The following is a 16,746-nucleotide window of genomic DNA, read 5'->3' on the forward strand; positions in this document are numbered from 1 at the left end:
AGGCCTAATAGTGTGAACGCTGCCTCAGAAGGAGGCCTAATAGTGTGAACGCTGCCTCAGAGTGCATTCATTTACTTCACGTTTGAAAGTCCACATGAACCAACTTTACATTTTTAATAGTAACGAAGCTGGCTACTGTTCCAACCTAGCAGACCAACTTCCACCAGTGAACAACTACTCCCCTTCGAAGTATATGCCTCTAGCAATATGGCGCTTCTCTTCATTGCAATTTGCCATACGGTTGGCGCACACCAGAGGGCGCTGTGATTACACGGCTGGGCCGGCACGTCTGTGACCTGGATATAAAAGCCGTGCTTCCAGCCTCAGGCGGCCTCTCTTGTGCTCGCTGCCGAGCACGGTGCCGGCTAAAAGGTAGTTTCCTGAGGGCGACCGGGGCGCAAAGCTCTAAAGACGTAAAAATAGGAGGGGTAACTACAAGATACACACTGCTCGGTACACGGGTCATTTCGTAAGACTGTAACCCCCCGGTCTCTCCACGGAACGTCAGCCGGTCACCTGCTCCTTTCTGTCACGTTGCATTCAGTGTAACCACCATAAGTCTAGCCGCTGTCCACAGTCAAGCACCACAGTGTGACCACACAACTCTCCGACTAGGCGCTGCCCTGTTCATAAGCCGAGCTCTGCCGGTGCACACCGGGGGATCTGCCCGAGCCATATTCCCTGACCAGCTTTGTAGAAACGCCTTATTGTCCTGTTACTTCTCCTGTGGAGATCCCCTGGTTCCTCCTCCTAGCTCGGTATAAGCTCTTGTTGGGGGATGCACACAGCTACCTGCAGCTATCCTATGGCCTCCCTCTATGTGGGTGACCTCCATCCAGATGTCACAGAAGCCATGCTCTACGAGAAGTTCAGTCCAGCTGGGCCTGTGCTGTCTATACGGGTCTGCAGGGACATGATCACCAGAAGATCCCTTGGTTATGCTTATGTCAACTTCCAGCAACCTGCAGACGGTGAGTATATAGCAATGTAATGACTGATGACCTATAAATCTGTGCATTGGACTTACCATGGGTAAGATCCGGCTTTCTTCAAATTGTAGCTTTTCACTAAAGTGAAAATCTTGTAATTCATTTAAATATCATTTTTCTGACTTCTGTTGTAAATGGAGGAGGTGTTATCAGTGATAGCATAGTCTGTGTACGTGTTTCCACTGATAGCTGTCATTCATTGATAGTTGTACATGGGGTAGGTGGTATCAGTGATAGCATTCTCTGTGTAAGTGTGTATACATAGATAGCTGTCAGTCACTGATAGTTATATACAGGGGAGGTGTTATCAGTGATGGCATTCTCTGTGTAAGTGTATATACAGAGATATGTCAGTCACTGGTAATTGTATACAGGGGAGGTGTTATCAGTGATGGCATTCTGTGTGTATATATACAGTAGCTGTCAGTCACTGGTAGCTGTACACGGGAGGTGTTATCAGTGATTGCATTCTCTGTGTAAGTCTGTATATATAGATAGTACTATCACAGAAAAAAGAGGCGCTAAAAAATATACTTTATTAGATACTAAATAAATGAAATTGGGGATGTGTGTATCAAATGCTCAAAAAATGCAATAAATGTGGCACTCAAAGTGACACTTGCTAGATAAATGGTATCCAAGGAAAGACACAGGACTATGAACATATAAGTCATGTCCTTCCTGTAAAATTAGAAACTCCTATATCAGTATAAAAGCCAATCAAGTGTCAAATGTACCGCACGGTCATTTGGTACTGACTAATGACCCGATTGTCACTAGGTAAATGCCACCATAAACCGGGTAAACTGTTCAGACGCAAAAACTGTACAGTGGGTAGGTAGTAAAACACAGTATGGGGAGATGTGAGTCAATGTCCAGCTCTATGAGCACTGACAATCGATGTGAATTTGTCTCCCCGGGATTAACAGTCACATGAAACTAGTGACCAGCCCTAAACCTAACTACCTGCCCCAATAAGCTAAAACTCCCACATGTAGTGTCTAAACATAGGCTCGACGCGTTTCATCAATGAGAATAATCAGGAGCGTTCAGTGCACGTGGTGAATTATAGCAAAAGAAGCGCTGCCTCACTGATGGTGTGTGGCAGTGTTTCCGGCGCTAGGATGGCCGTGAAGCGGCCGCCTGAAATGCCGGTGTATATATAGGGGGGAAAACACCCCCCCCCCCTCCCTTTCCGAAAGGCAGGGCAGACGTGCAGCCAATGGGAGCCCAGGGAGGTGGAACACTCCGCTTGTAAACTCACCGGCATACCAGCAACCCCACATAATAAGTCCACCCTTCTGTCTCTGGATGAATCAAGTAGGGAACAAATTAGAAAGCAAATCCCTAGCAAAGCACCAGGTATCAGATAAGAATTTTTTAGGCCAGGGATCCCCCCATTTCAACTTATTTGAGGTAGAGGAAGGATCCCCAAGAATGTGTCCAATAGCACCCTTGTCACCTTTGAGTTATCTGATGAATTACAGATTATAAATGTGTCTGATAGGGTGCTCACCCCACCCATGCCTTTTGATTTGTTTGGTTGGGTGAAAGATCTTAATCTTTTTATTTATAAAACTAAGGCCTCTTTCACACTTGCGTTGTCCGGATCCGTCGTGTACTCCATTTGCCGGAAGTGCCCGCCGGATCCGTAACACCGCAAGTGAACTGAAAGCATTTGAAGACTGATCCGTCTTCAAAATGCGTTCAGTGTTACTATGGCAGCCAGGACGCTATTAAAGTCCTGGTTGCCGTAGTAGTAGTGGGGAGCAGGGGAGCAGTATACTTACTGTCCGTGCGGCTCCTGGGGCGCTCCAGAATGATGTCAGAGCGCCCCATGCGCATGGATGAATTGTCCATGCGATCACGTGATCCATGCGCTTGGGGCGCCCTGACGTCACTCTGGAGCGCCACGGGAGCCGCACGGACGGTAAGTATACTGCTCCCCCGCTCCCCACTACACTTTACCATGGCAAACAGGACTTTAGTGTCCTGGCAGCCATGGTAACCATTCAGAAAAAGCTAAACGTCGGATCCGGTAATGCGCCGAAACGACGTTTAGCTTAAGGCCGGATCCAGATTAATGCCTTCCAATGGGCATTAATTCCGGATCCGGCCTTGCGGCAAGTGTTCAGGATTTTTGACCGGAGCAAAAAGCGCAGCATGCTGCGGTATTTTCTCCGGCCAAAAAACGTTCCATTCCGGAACTGAAGACATCCTGATGCATCCTGAACGGATTTCTCTCCATTCAGAATGCATTAGGATAAAACTGATCAGGATTCTCCTGGCATAGAGCCCCGACGACGGAACTCTATGCCGGAACAGAACAACGCAAGTGTGAAAGAGCCCTGAAGTGGAAGAAATTCTTTATGGATCACGATGGGCATCAATGTGCAGAACTCTGCATAGATATTGCTGATTTAGCAGATATGAGGAATCTAGTTGATCTCATGTGTGAGAATGATAGAACTTCAGGTGAGGGACCTTTCACGTCCCTCACGCTCCCGTTTGAATGAATCCCCATATTAATGATACCACCCCGATGGATATCTTTCTTATATTGGTCATTGATGATCTGACACAATTAGAGGGATTCAAAGGTAGCAATAATCTAACAAAAGATGAATTAGAGGGTCTGTTATCGCTTGAGAAAGACACCTCTATAGTGATCAAGGCAGCAGATAAAGGGGGTAACATTGTAGTGCTGGGACATGAACAGGACCTCAAAATGTGCCTTTACATCTTGCAAGACGGTGAGTGCTAAGGTGTGCTCTCAGGAAATCCCACTGAGCAGTATGTCAATGAGCTAAAAAACCTTATTCCTGCTTTGGAATCTAATTACCAAAACTGAGTATCGGGCTTTCCTGCCCAAATGCCCACAACTGGCCTGTTTTTGCAGTTTGCCTAAGATACATAAGGGGTTACACCCCTTAAGGGCAGGCCAATTATTTTGGGCACCAATAGTCTCACACATCTAATCAGTAACTGTCGGTCATTCTCAGACCTGTTGTTCTGTCCCTGCCCTCCTATGTGAGGGATTCTATGGAGTTTAACAAACTGGATGGCCTCTACATTGAGGATAATACGCTGCTTGCCAACCTTGACGTGGAGGCTCTCTATAGCTCCATTCCCCACGAGGGGGGCATTGGGGCAGTACGTTATTTCTTAGAGCAACGTGGCAGAGATCTTTTACCTCATAATGATTTTGTCATCAATCTCCTGAAGTTTATATTATAATCACAAAGTCTTTCTCTTCAATCGCTGCTTCTACCACCAGCTCAGGGGTGTGGCCACGGGGAGTCCATGAGCGCCATCTTATGCCAATCTGTACCTGGGCGGGTGGGAAAAAAGTGGTATTTGAAGATGAGTGTATGGTATGGTCCTTTTACATCTCGATGTGGTTAAGGTACATCGATGATGTCCTTATTTTATGGACTGGGATTGCGGAACAATCATTATTCAATACCGAATGACCATGTGGTACATTTGACACTTGATTGGCTTTTATACTGATATAGGGGTTTCCATTTTTACAGGAAGGACATGACTTAAGGGTACCTTCACACTTGCGGCAGAGTGATCCGGCAGGCAGTTCCGTTGCCGGAACTGCCTGCCGGATCCATCAAAGCGTATGCCAACTGATGGCATTTGCTGATCCGTCTTACAAATGCATTGAAATGCTGGATTCGTCTTTCCGGCGTCATCCGTAAAAAACGGATCCAGCATTTATTTTTTTCACCTTTTTTTTTTCGTCTGTGCATGCGCTGACCGGAAGGACGAATCTGGCATACTGGTATTTTGAATGCCAGATCCGGCACTAATACATTCCTATGGAAAAAAATGCCGGATTGGGCATTCAGGCAAGTGTTCAGTTTTTTTGGCCGGAGATAAAACCGTAGCATGCTGATCAGTCCTGATCAGTAAAAAAGACTGAACTGAAGACATCCTGATGCATCCTGAACGGATTACTCTCCATTCAGAATGCATGGGGATAAAACTGATCAGTTCTTTTCCGGTATAGAGCCCCTAGGACGGAACTGTATGCCGGAAAAGGAAAACGCTAGTGTGAAAGTACCATTATATGTTCATAGTCCTCTGTCTTTCCTTGGATACCATTTAGCCAGCAAGTGTCACTTTGAGTACCACATTTATTGCATTTTTTGAGGGTTTGATACACACATCCCCAATTTTATTTATTTAGTATCTAATAAAGTATATTTTTTAGCGCCTCTTATTTTCCGTGATAGTATTAGTTATACCGGAGACTTATATCTTCTTGATATTGTCTTACCTACAGTGAATTATTTTTTGTATACAGAGATAGCTGTCAGTCACTAATAGTTGTACACGGGGGAGGTGTTATCAGTGACTGATAACTTTCTCTGTGTAAGTGTGTATACATACAGTAGCTGTCAGTCACTGATAGTTGTACACAGGGACATGTTATCAGTGATTGATAGTATTCTCTGTGTGTGTATATATAGATAGCTGTCAGTCACTTATAGTTGTACATGGGGGAGGTGTTATCAATGAGCATTCTCTGTGTAAGGCCTCATGCACCAGGCCATTCCGTTTTATGCGGTCCGCAAACTGCAAAACATGGAAGCCGCCCGCGTGCCTTCCGCAATTTGCGGAACGGAACAGGTGGCCCATTGTAGAAATGCCTATTCTTGTCCGCAAAACGGACAAGAATAGGACATGTTATATTTTTTTTAGCGGAGCCACGGAACAGAGCAATGGATGTGGACAGCACACGGAGTGCTGTCTGCATCTTTTGCGGCCCCATTGAAGTGAATGGGTCCGCATCCGAGTCGCAAAAACTGTGGCTCAGATGCGGACCAGAACAACAGTCGTGTGCATGAGGCCTAAGTGTGTATATATAGACAGCTGTCAGTCGCTGATTGTTGTACACATGGGAGGTGTTATCAGTGATTGATAGCATTCTCTGTGTAAAGCCTCATGCATACATCCGTGAAACGCGGACCGTGTGATACCGGCCTGGATTTCTTCTCAGTGCAGGAGCGCACGGCGTCACTGGTTGCTATGATGCCGTGCGCTTCCTGCTGCCACCGCAGTACAGTAATACACTGGTATAGATCATACGAGTGTATTACTGTACTGCGGCAGCAGCAGGAAGCGCACGGCGTCATAGCAACCAGTGACGCCGTGCGCTCCTGCACTGAGAAGAAATCCAGGCCGGTATCACACGGTCCGCGTTTCACGGACGTGTGCATGAGGCTTAAGTGTATATACAAAGATAGCTGGCATTCACTGATGGTTGTACACAGGGAGTTCTCTGTGTAAGTGTGTATACATACAGTATAAATTACAAGTTTTGCTGAATCTTTTAAGCTAAAGCTACTTCTGCTCTGCTCCTCCTGCTCCTTTAAATGCTGTCTGCAGATTGCACTACATTCTGTGGTGACATGTCCTCTTTAATTTAGATTTTGGTTTATTTTGCATTAGCCTTACTGATTGTTGTTGCTTTATATGAAGAGTTGTGTGCTGTTTTGGCTGCTGTGGTAAACGTAAATCCCATTCATACAGTACAGGCAAAAAACCACTTTACTTGGGGCAGGCTGGGATTATTTTTAAATAGCAGTTAGTTAGTGTTGAGCGAAGCGAGCTTCGGATGCTTCATCTGAAGTCGCTTTGTTCAAAACTTTAAAAATAATACTGTATGGAGATTCTAGACACTAGGCGGAACCAAAGCAGAGTTCTGTTTCAAGTTTTAAAGTGGTTTTCCACATTAAAAACCAACTACGACTTGGCGAATCACTTACTTCGGCTTATTGGAGCCCATACATTCTAATACTATACGGATCTCCGTACAGTATTATTCAGAAGTTCCGGGTGAAGCTTCTGAAGCTCGCTTCGCTCAACACTAATGGCAGTATTGCCTATCTGCCCAGGTTTTTACCTCTGTCTCTGTAAGGCTACTTTCACACTAGCGTTCGGGTGTCCGCTCGTGCGCTCCGTTTGAAGGGGCTCACGAGCGGCCCCGAACGCATCCGTCTGGCCCCAATGCATTCTCAGTGGAGGCGGATCCACTGAGAATGCATCCGCCTGCCAGCGCTCAGCCTCCGCTCCGCTCAGTGAGCGGACACCTGAACGCTACTTGCAGCGTTCCGGTGTCCGCCTGGCCGTGCGGAGGCGAGCGGATCCGTCCAGACTTACAATGTAAGTCAATGGGGACGGATCCGCTTGAAGATGACACCATATGGCTCAATCTTCAAGCGGATCCGTTCCCCATTGACTTTCAATGTAAAGTCTGAACGGATCCGCTCAGGCTACTTTCATACTTAGAAAATTTTCTAAGTTTTAATGCAGACGGATCCGTTCTGAACGGATGCGAACGTCTGCATTATCGGAGCGGAAAAGAATAGGACAAGTTTTCTATTTAATCGGACATGCGGAACGGAACAACGGAAACGGACAGCACACATTGTGTTGTCCGATTTTTTCCAGGACCCATTGAAAATGAATGGGTCCAGATCTGGTCCTGATCTGTTCCGCAAAAAACGGAACAGATCAGGAAAGAAAAAACGGACGTGTGAATGGACCCTTAGGTTGTTTTTCAGAAACCCCGTATTGTGAATTAATCTAGGGCTCATGCCCACGACCGTATGGCGTTTTCAGTGTTTTGTGGGCTCATTTTAACGGATCAGTTTTTCCGTTCCGGTTCAGGTTCATGTCTGGACCAACAAAGATCCAGAGTTTGGGGCCTTTTGGACTTCACATGCCCAATGCTTTTGTTCTTAGGATAGATGCCAGATGTGTAGCACTGCAGGTTTGGCAGGAATGATAGTGGCCAGCAGCTACCTAAGATTACATTCACATCTGCGTTGGAGGCCACACACTCACGTTTTTTATGTAGTTTCTGATCCAGGGTCAGGAGTGGATAATAAAAGGAAAGAAAGTGTAAATGATGGATACTTCCACTGTAGGTTTAGTTTCAAAACATATTCATTGGTTTAATGGCAAAGATGGAGAAAACGTACATGGTATATAAGAGGACAGAATGGATGAACATAGATCTCCAGGAGTATTGAATAATTATTAACCATAGTTTGAAGAAGTATGAAGTAATAAAACATAACTTATGTAGGTCAGTAGGAACTGATCCTATGGAACAGTAAAGAGTTAAAAAGGGTCCAGCTCTCGTGACTCTCCCGGTCAGAAGAAGTAGAGTAAGGGCGGTGGGGACACACAGCTTAGGCTACTTTCACACTAGCGTTCGGGGCTCCGCTTGTGAGTTCCGTTTGAAGGCTCTCACAAGCGGCCCCGAACGGATCCGTCCAGCCCTAATGCATTCTGAGTCAATGCGGATCCGCTCAGAATGGATCAGTCTGGCACCGTTTGTCCTCCGCTCCGCTCAGCAGGCGGACACCCGAACGCTGCTTGCAGCGTTCGGGTGTCCGCCTGGCCGTGTGGAGGCAAACGGATCCGTCCAGACTTACAATGTAAGTCAATGGGGACGGATCCGTTTGAAGATGACACAGTATGGCTCAATTTTCAAACGGATCCGTCCCCCATTGACTTTCAATGTAAAGTCAAAACGGATCCGTTTGCATTATCATGAACAAAAAAAATAAATTTTTTTTTGTTCATGGTAATGCAAATGGATTCGTTCTGAACGGATCTAAGCGTTTGCATTATAGGTGCGGATCCGTCTGTGCAGATACCAGACGGATCCGCACCTAACGCAGGTGTGAAAGTAGCCTAAGGCTACTTTCACACTAGCGTTCGGGTGTCTGCTCGTGCGCACCGTTTGAAGGGGCTCACGAGCGGCCCCGAACGCATCCGTCTGGCCCCAATGCATTCTCAGTGGAGGCGGATCCACTGAGAATGCATCCGCCTGCCAGCGTTCAGCCTCCACTCCGCTCAGTGAGCGGACACCTGAACGCTGCTTGCAGCGTTCGGGTGTCCGCCTGGCCGTGCGGAGGCGAGCGGATCCGTCCACACTTACAATGTAAGTCAATGGGGACGGATCCGCTTGAAGATGACACAATATGGCTCAATCTTTAAGCGGATCCGTTCCCCATTGACTTTCAATGTAAAGTCTGAACGGATCCGCTCAGACAACTTTCACACTTAGAAAATTTTCTAAGTTTTAATGCAGACGCATCCGTTCTGAACGGATGCGAACGTCTGCATTATCGGAGCGGATCCGTCTGATGAAACATCAGACGGATCCGCTCCGAACGCTAGTGTGAAAGTAGCCTAAGTCTTCCAGGTACTAAAGCAAGTATTTAGAGAGATAGGAAATACTGTAAGTTAGGGGAGTTGGCACCGTTTACCAGGGGTTCCATATTTACGAGCAACGTTCCCTGGTATCATTCAAAGTGGCACATCATTTTTCGTATAAGGCAATGCGGTTGACTCTGAGGATAATCGCTGATACTGAAAGAGAGGGAGACCTCCATCTGGACGCGACATGAATCCTTGTAGAAGCTTCTAAGCAGTTTTGTTGAATGTTTGCAGTTTAAGGCCTAGCAGATATACAGGTGCCGACTAAATTCACTGTAGGTTTTGGATCCAAAAACTGCTTCCAAAAACCTAAATTTGTGGCTGCACCCTTACGGTAGGTTCACATGGCAGATCTTGCTTCTGCCAAATCTGTGCATATTCTGCAGCATAAACCGCCATAGTTTCTGCTGAGGTTTTTCACTTTGAATGCTGCGGACCTGATAGCAGCTTAGCCCTATTGAATGGAGCTAGACCACGAACGGTCAACCGCAATTGCTTCCAGCGGCATCAGTAGCAGCGAAGTGGATGGGATTTTACGATATCTCATTTCCACACTGCAGTCCATGATGGATTCTACACATAGATTGATATGCGATGTGGATTTTAAATCCGCAACTGCATATCAATTTATCTTGCAGATATCTGCAGCATATTTCACCCTTTTACAGTGCACAAAATCGATACCAAAATATGTACAATTTAGTGTGGATTATGGAAAATCCACAGCAGACTCGCCAATGTTGGACATACCCTTAGGCTACCTCTGCTCATGACTCAATTTCTGTGAGTTTGCCGTTGTGGATTTTATTTTCAGCAGTTGTCATTCTCACTTTTCAGCAGTTGTCATTCTCACTTTTCAGCAGTTGTCATTCTCACTTTTCAGCAGTTGTCATTCTCACTTTTCAGCAGTTGTCATTCTCACTTTTCAGCAGTTGTCATTCTCACTATTCAGCAGTTGTCATTCTCACTTTTCAGCAGTTGTCATTCTCACTTTTCAGCAGTTGTCATTCTCACTTTTCAGCAGTTGTCATTCTCACTTTTCAGCAGTTGTCATTCTCACTTTTCAGCAGTTGTCATTCTCACTTTTCAGCAGTTGTCATTCTCACTTTTCAGCAGTTGTCATTAGCAGGCTGCAGACAAAATCCGCAGCGGAAATTGACCTGTGATGCAGATTTTAAATCTGCATGTCAATTTATGCCGTGGATTTTTATTGAGGATTTCACCCACTGCAGTGCATACGGAAATCTGCGTCAAGTCAGTAACATTTCCACAGCAAAAAGTGCATCATTTAATTTCTGTGTGGATATTTTCGTACAGTGCGGTTGTAACTGCATTCAACTTAAACTTGGGGGTCCTGGAATATGAAACATTGTTTGGTGGAGCCCATGGAACAATTTGGTCACTGATGGTTTTCTATTACTGTTCTTCAAGACACATTTTTCTTTCTGTAGAGCCCCAAGAATCCTATAAAACATTTAATACATCTCAATTTAACTCAATAAATTCTCCCTCAGTTATATGGAATTAGGTTGTGTTCACACTACTGTCAGAGGCTCCAGTGGTTTAGAACCTCAATCCCAGTTCTGTCAGATTAGACGGGAAGGATAGCACAGCATGCAGCACTATTCCCAGGTGAACGACAGGCACGCTAACGACTCCCATGGATCTGGCGCTTTTTTCTACAACCAATGCCACACATTTTTTTAGTCTGTGCTCACACACGAACCAGACCAGTCAGTCACACAGGTTAGAGCCAGTATTGTGACTTCCCTTATTACTGTGGAGCTGTCTTTCCATTGTTTCCCTGTCCTTTTGTCCGATACTTTTTCTAGTAGTCCAGGCAGAGTTGAATTAACCCCTTACTGACGACCAATACACCTTTTTACGGCAGTCACTAAGGAGCTTTAGGCTGGACCACTGCCTTTTCACGGGTCTGCCATGCAGTGGGACAGCAGAAGCGCTGATCCGGGCCGTTTAGCCCCTTATAGACCGGCATCTAAGCTGTTAGAGGGAGCAGACTCCCTAATGAAGGCCCACGCCTACCTTCAGCATATTCCTAGCGGCACAGCCTGCTCATGAATGTCAGTATAGCACTGACAGAATAATATACATTGCATTGCATACATACATAAGCAATGCACTGTATTATAGAAGTGATTAAAAGATCGCCTATCAAAGTCCCCTTTGTGAGACTAGTAAATATTCATCAAATTTTTTTTTTTAATTAAATACCTGATCCTGTACAGTGAATGTCGCAAAAAAAAAAAAGCCAATTTTGCTGGTTTTTGTTTTTGCCACCAAAAAGGTGGTATTAGAGATGAGCGAATTTCAGGTTAAGAAATTCGTTCACGCTTTGTTTGGTAAAAGCAGAATTGTGTTATGGATTCCATTACCACGGACCATAACGCAATTCTTTGACGGAATGCATAATGGAATGCCTTTAGAGGCATTCTGTTATTGATTCCGTCATAATAGAAGTCTATGGCCTGCATAACTGAAACGGGACTGATCCATTATGCAGGCCATAGACTTCTATTATGATGCAATGAATAAGTGCCTCTAAATGCATTCAGTCATAAAATTGCGTTATGGTCCGTGGTAACGGAATCCATAACTCAATTCTGCTTTTACCACCAAACGAAGCGTGAACGAATTTCATAACCTGAAATTCGCTCATCTCTAGTTATGATACCAATAAAAACTACAAGTTGTCCTGCAAAATCAAGCGCTCACACAGCTCCGTAGAAAGAGATGTAAAGTTTGGCATTCGCGTCCCCACCCATCCGTTGGTTGAACTTGATGGACTTATGTCTTTTTTCAACTGTATCAACTATGTAACTGTTATGGGTTTTGGGACTCTGAGATGCAAATACATTTTTTTAAGGGTTTTTATTGTGCAAAGGTTTATTTTTTGTATTTTCTATCTCTGCTATTTATTTACTGATGCAGAAAAGTTATTTATGCCGAAAAATGAACGCTGCAAAATTTATAACTTGAAAACTCAATGGTAGTATTACTGTTTTCTCATTCCCCCCCTCCCCTCTAGAAACAGTTAATAAAAGTTAACCAGTAGGTTATTTGTACTCCAAAATGGTGCCATTAAAAACTACAACTTGTCCCGCAAAAACAAGCCCAAGGCTACATCGATGCAAAAATCTAAGTTATAGCTATTAGAATGAGACAATAAAAAATAGCTTGGTCACAACGGGGTTAATAGATCATTAAAATTTTCCTGTGACAAAGCTGTGCTGAAATACAGAGAGTGGAATTTAGCAGCGCTCTGCCAGTGCACAGCGTGGGAACGGGGAGCAGATCCAGACTCTTAGCGCCAATACTAATGTAGTATATGCATAGCGTTGCCAAAAATCTAAGATGACCTATCGCCTCTTCTGTCATTTCGCCAGATTTCTACTTTAGACTTTTTCACCGTGCTGAACATATGAACATTGCAAGAAATAATGTATATTGTGCAGTATGTTCTTGACGTTACAATATCTGCCTGAATGATGCTCTTTTGCTGTCATGTTCAGTGTATATGGTGAATGCGTACCAGAGGTGAACACGCCTAATGTGTACCTACATGCAGCTTTGGTCAGGGCAGGTCAGACACTGCCAGTGTGACAGGACTCCCTGCAGTGAGTGGGGAATCCAGGGCCATGTTTTGGATAGTTCCTCTTGTCTTCTCCTTTTAGTATGTGTTAGTCTGCCTTGCTATAAATACACTGCTCTACATTCCAGTGGCTGCTCCTACTGGGAGCTCTGCGCTTACTGCCTGACCAAGTACACGCGTCCCATTACTGCCTCAGCAACTTGTACAGGGGCTAAAGGTGGCCGGAATGGCCATTTCAGCCAAGTGTCATTCGAAAAATTAGCGCGAACAATCGTTTCCCAATAGGCCATGCAGGAGAAACTGTTGTAGGATGAATTTGCCATGTAGTATTCAGTGAACAGAACTAAAGTTTTTCTAACTTTGTAATTTCTTGTATTCTGGGTGGAATAATTTAGCACGTATCCACTGGATCCTTGATAAATGCTAGATCAATAGGGGCCTGACCACTGAGACCCAGCTCCAACTGGTCATCAAAACAGGGGTTCAAGGTCCCCCACTCTCGCCTCACCTTCTCCAGTTGCACATTGTATGGCAGTGACAGAAACTGATGAGCACTTGGCTTTTCCATCAGTGGCGACGCCATAGATTTTGAAGGGTGCAGCTCGGTAAAGAGGCGGAGGTGCACACAGATCTGATATGGCCCCCAAGACAAAACTTACCACTAGTCCATACCCCCTCCCCTTTCTGGAAAATTCTGGCACACATTACCCAACTTCTATGTCAATGCTTCATACATATAGCGCTCAATCTGACTACCATATTTCCCCAATGTATTTACACTAGACAACTGGCATCAATACATTGATAAATCTCCCCTGTGCTGCACTAAATCGCACCTGGCTTCTGTACACTAGGTGGAGCTCATTGCAATGGAATTTATACAGTTACTATCTCTTTACTCTGAGTTCTCGTAGTGGTGGCTCATGGAAAATGCTTTGGATTTATGTTGAGAATAGAAATTCAAAGTTCGGCACCCCTCACCCCCTGCTTAGGTGATAAAATGATTCAGTATTATGCCTCATTCAAACATCAGTGTTCGGTCAGTAATTTCCATGAGTGATTTTGAGCCAAAACCAGGTACTCTAAACACAGAACAGGTGCCGGTCTTTCCTTTATACCTTATGTCTGTGGAGGCTCCAATCCTGGTTTTGGCTCACAATGACTGATGGAAAATACTGACCAAAACATTGACGTGTGAATGAAGCTTTACTATAAAAAATATATATAAATCGGTCCTGGGAAGTGACTCTTGTTTTTTAGGACCATTGTAGTGCATGATAATTTATGACCTTTCTAGAATATGATTACCACGCTATTTCACTTTACATATTTGAATGTATTTCTGTGGAATCTGTTTGCAGCTGAGCGGGCTCTGGACACCATGAACTTCGATGTGATCAAAGGAAAACCTATTCGGATTATGTGGTCCCAGCGTGACCCATCTCTTAGGAAGTCAGGAGTGGGCAATGTCTTCATAAAGAATCTCGACAAATCAATTGACAACAAAGCACTTTATGACACCTTTTCTGCATTTGGCAACATTCTTTCCTGTAAGGTACGTTTAGCACCCTCTTGTAGTATAGCTTGGGTTTTTAAGTTCTGAAGCCCAGAGTAAGTTTTTGATGGGTGTCTCCTACAGGTGGTGTGTGATGAGAATGGCTCCAAGGGATATGCTTTTGTGCACTTTGAAACACAAGATGCTGCGGATAGAGCCATAGAGAAGATGAACGGCATGCTGCTCAACGACCGCAAAGTGTGAGGAAGAATAGCCTTCATTTCACCACACATTCTCAGTGCCATACAGCTAGAGACTGGGATTGGGACAGGGCATATATTTCATGCTGCGCCAATTCTGTTAGAAAAGGGATTCTTACAGGCAACAAAGCAAGAGCATGTAGCAACGCTCGTTACACAGCTCAAAGGCAGGAATATGGTATATGTTAGAAAAATGAGCCCTCTCCCTATTAGTTATTTTTTTTGCTAAAAGTATAGAATGTAGGGCTGCAACGATTAATCGACGTTATCGATAATATTCGATAACTGGATTCGTTGTCAACGAATTCAGTTATCGAATAATCGGCCGATTCGTTGCTATGCGGGCGGGAGCTTGAACTTTAAATCACTGCATCTTTATTACCTTACAATGAAGCTCCAGTAACAGGCAGAGCGGGCGGCGGCGTAACGTCACTTACTCACGTGACGCGCATGCTCCACCTGCTTCATTCATAAAGTGGGCGGAGCAGGCGCATCACATGAGTAAGTGATATCACGCCGCCGCCTGCTCTGCCTGTTACTGGAGCTTCATTGTAAGGTAATAAAGATGTGGTGATTTAAAGTAAAAGTTACTGCCGGTTAAGGAATGCTGCTGTGAGCGGCGGGGCTGTTATGGGGAGGGGGTCTGTGGATGGCACTGTTATGGGGAGGGGCATCTGTGACTAGCATAGTCATCCACAGGTCCCCCTCCCCATAGCAATGCCATCCACAGATCCCCCCCATAACATTGCCATCCACAGATCCCTCCATAACAGTGCCATCCACAGATCCCCCCCCCCCATAACAGTGCCATCCACAGATCCCCCCCCCATAACAGTGCCATCCACAGATCCCCCCCCCCCCATAACAGTGCCATCCACAGATCCCCCCCCCATAACAGTGCCATCCACAGATCCCCCCCATAACAGTGCCATCCACAGATCCCCCCCATAACAGTGCCATCCACAGATCCCCCCCATAACAGTGCCATCCACAGATCCCCCCCATAACAGTGCCATCCACAGATCCCCCCCATAACAGTGCCATCCACAGATCCCCCCCATAACAGTGCCATCCACAGATCCCCCCCATAACAGTGCCATCCACAGATCCCCCCCATAACAGTGCCATCCACAGATCCCCCCCCATAAGTGCCATCCACAGATCCCCCCCATAAGTGCCATCCACAGATCCCCCCCCCATAACAGTGCCATCCACAGATCCCCCCCCATAACAGTGCCATCCACAGATCCCCCCCCCCATAACAGTGCCATCCACAGATCCCCCCCCCCATAACAGTGCCATCCACAGATCCCCCCCCCCCCCCATAACAGTGCCATCCACAGATCCCCCCCCCATAACAGTGCCATCCACAGATCCCCCCCCCCATAACAGTGCCATCCACAGATCCCCCCCATAACAGTGCCATCCACAGATCCCCCCCCATAACAGTGCCATCCACAGATCCTCACCCCCATAACAGTGCCATCCACAGATTCCCCCCCCGCATAACAGTGCCATCCACAGATCCCCCCCCCCTATAACTGCATAACTGTCATCCACAGATTCCCCCCCCCCCTTCCCCATCAGTGATATCCACAATTTGTTTTAATATGGCCTTTGAACATAATTTTTTAAGTAAAATCATATAAACACCTTTTTTGTCATTTTGGTGTTTTTTCCCGATTAATCGATGAAATTATCGACAACTAATCGATTATTCAAATAATCGTTAGCTGCAGCCCTAATAGAATGCCTTTAACCTCTTGGCAGCCATTGAACGTACATTGATTGCCAGGGAATGTATAGAGCGGGCTCAGGAGCAGATCCCACTCCATACGGCGGATGCCTCTGGCAGGGCCTAATAGGATGCTAGTAAAATTGCTATTCATAGCCATACAGAAGAATGAGGAGAGAGAAGCATTCGCAGTGCACTCTCCTCGCTGCAGAGGACGGAATCGAGATGGGGATATAGACTTCCATTGAGCCCATTTTCTGCAGCAAGGAGAGAGCATGATACGTGCACACCTCTCTCTCCTCTTTCTAGCTATTGGTGCGGGTCTGCGCTCAGACCCCCACTGATCAAAATCTTTGGTATGCCTCTGTGGCATATCAAAAGTTTTAAAAGTTCCTCAAGACTGGCCT

At 45.6% G+C, this 16,746-nt stretch overlaps 1 protein-coding gene across 3 annotated transcripts in view; it reads left to right on the plus strand.

The window, feature by feature from the left end:
* Nucleotides 1-323: 323 nt before the first annotated feature.
* The window catches only part of PABPC4 (poly(A) binding protein cytoplasmic 4), a 68,711-nt gene continuing 52,288 nt past the window's right edge, over nucleotides 324-16,746 (plus strand). For 2 of the 3 annotated variants that reach the window (XR_005777591.1, XM_040424656.1), the window contains exons 1-3: nucleotides 324-971; nucleotides 14,211-14,404; nucleotides 14,489-14,604. Coding sequence is in view for 2 of the 3 variants with exons in the window: in XM_040424656.1 (XP_040280590.1) it covers nucleotides 779-971; nucleotides 14,211-14,404; nucleotides 14,489-14,604 (503 nt within the window). In the remaining variant the exon portion in view is untranslated. The remainder of the gene's footprint in view (nucleotides 972-14,210; nucleotides 14,405-14,488; nucleotides 14,605-16,746) is intronic. The other variant, XM_040424653.1, reaches the window with a different exon arrangement.

This window comes from Bufo bufo, chromosome 3, assembly GCF_905171765.1.
Source record: "Bufo bufo chromosome 3, aBufBuf1.1, whole genome shotgun sequence".
In the NCBI taxonomy this organism is placed as follows: domain Eukaryota; kingdom Metazoa; phylum Chordata; class Amphibia; order Anura; family Bufonidae; genus Bufo; species Bufo bufo.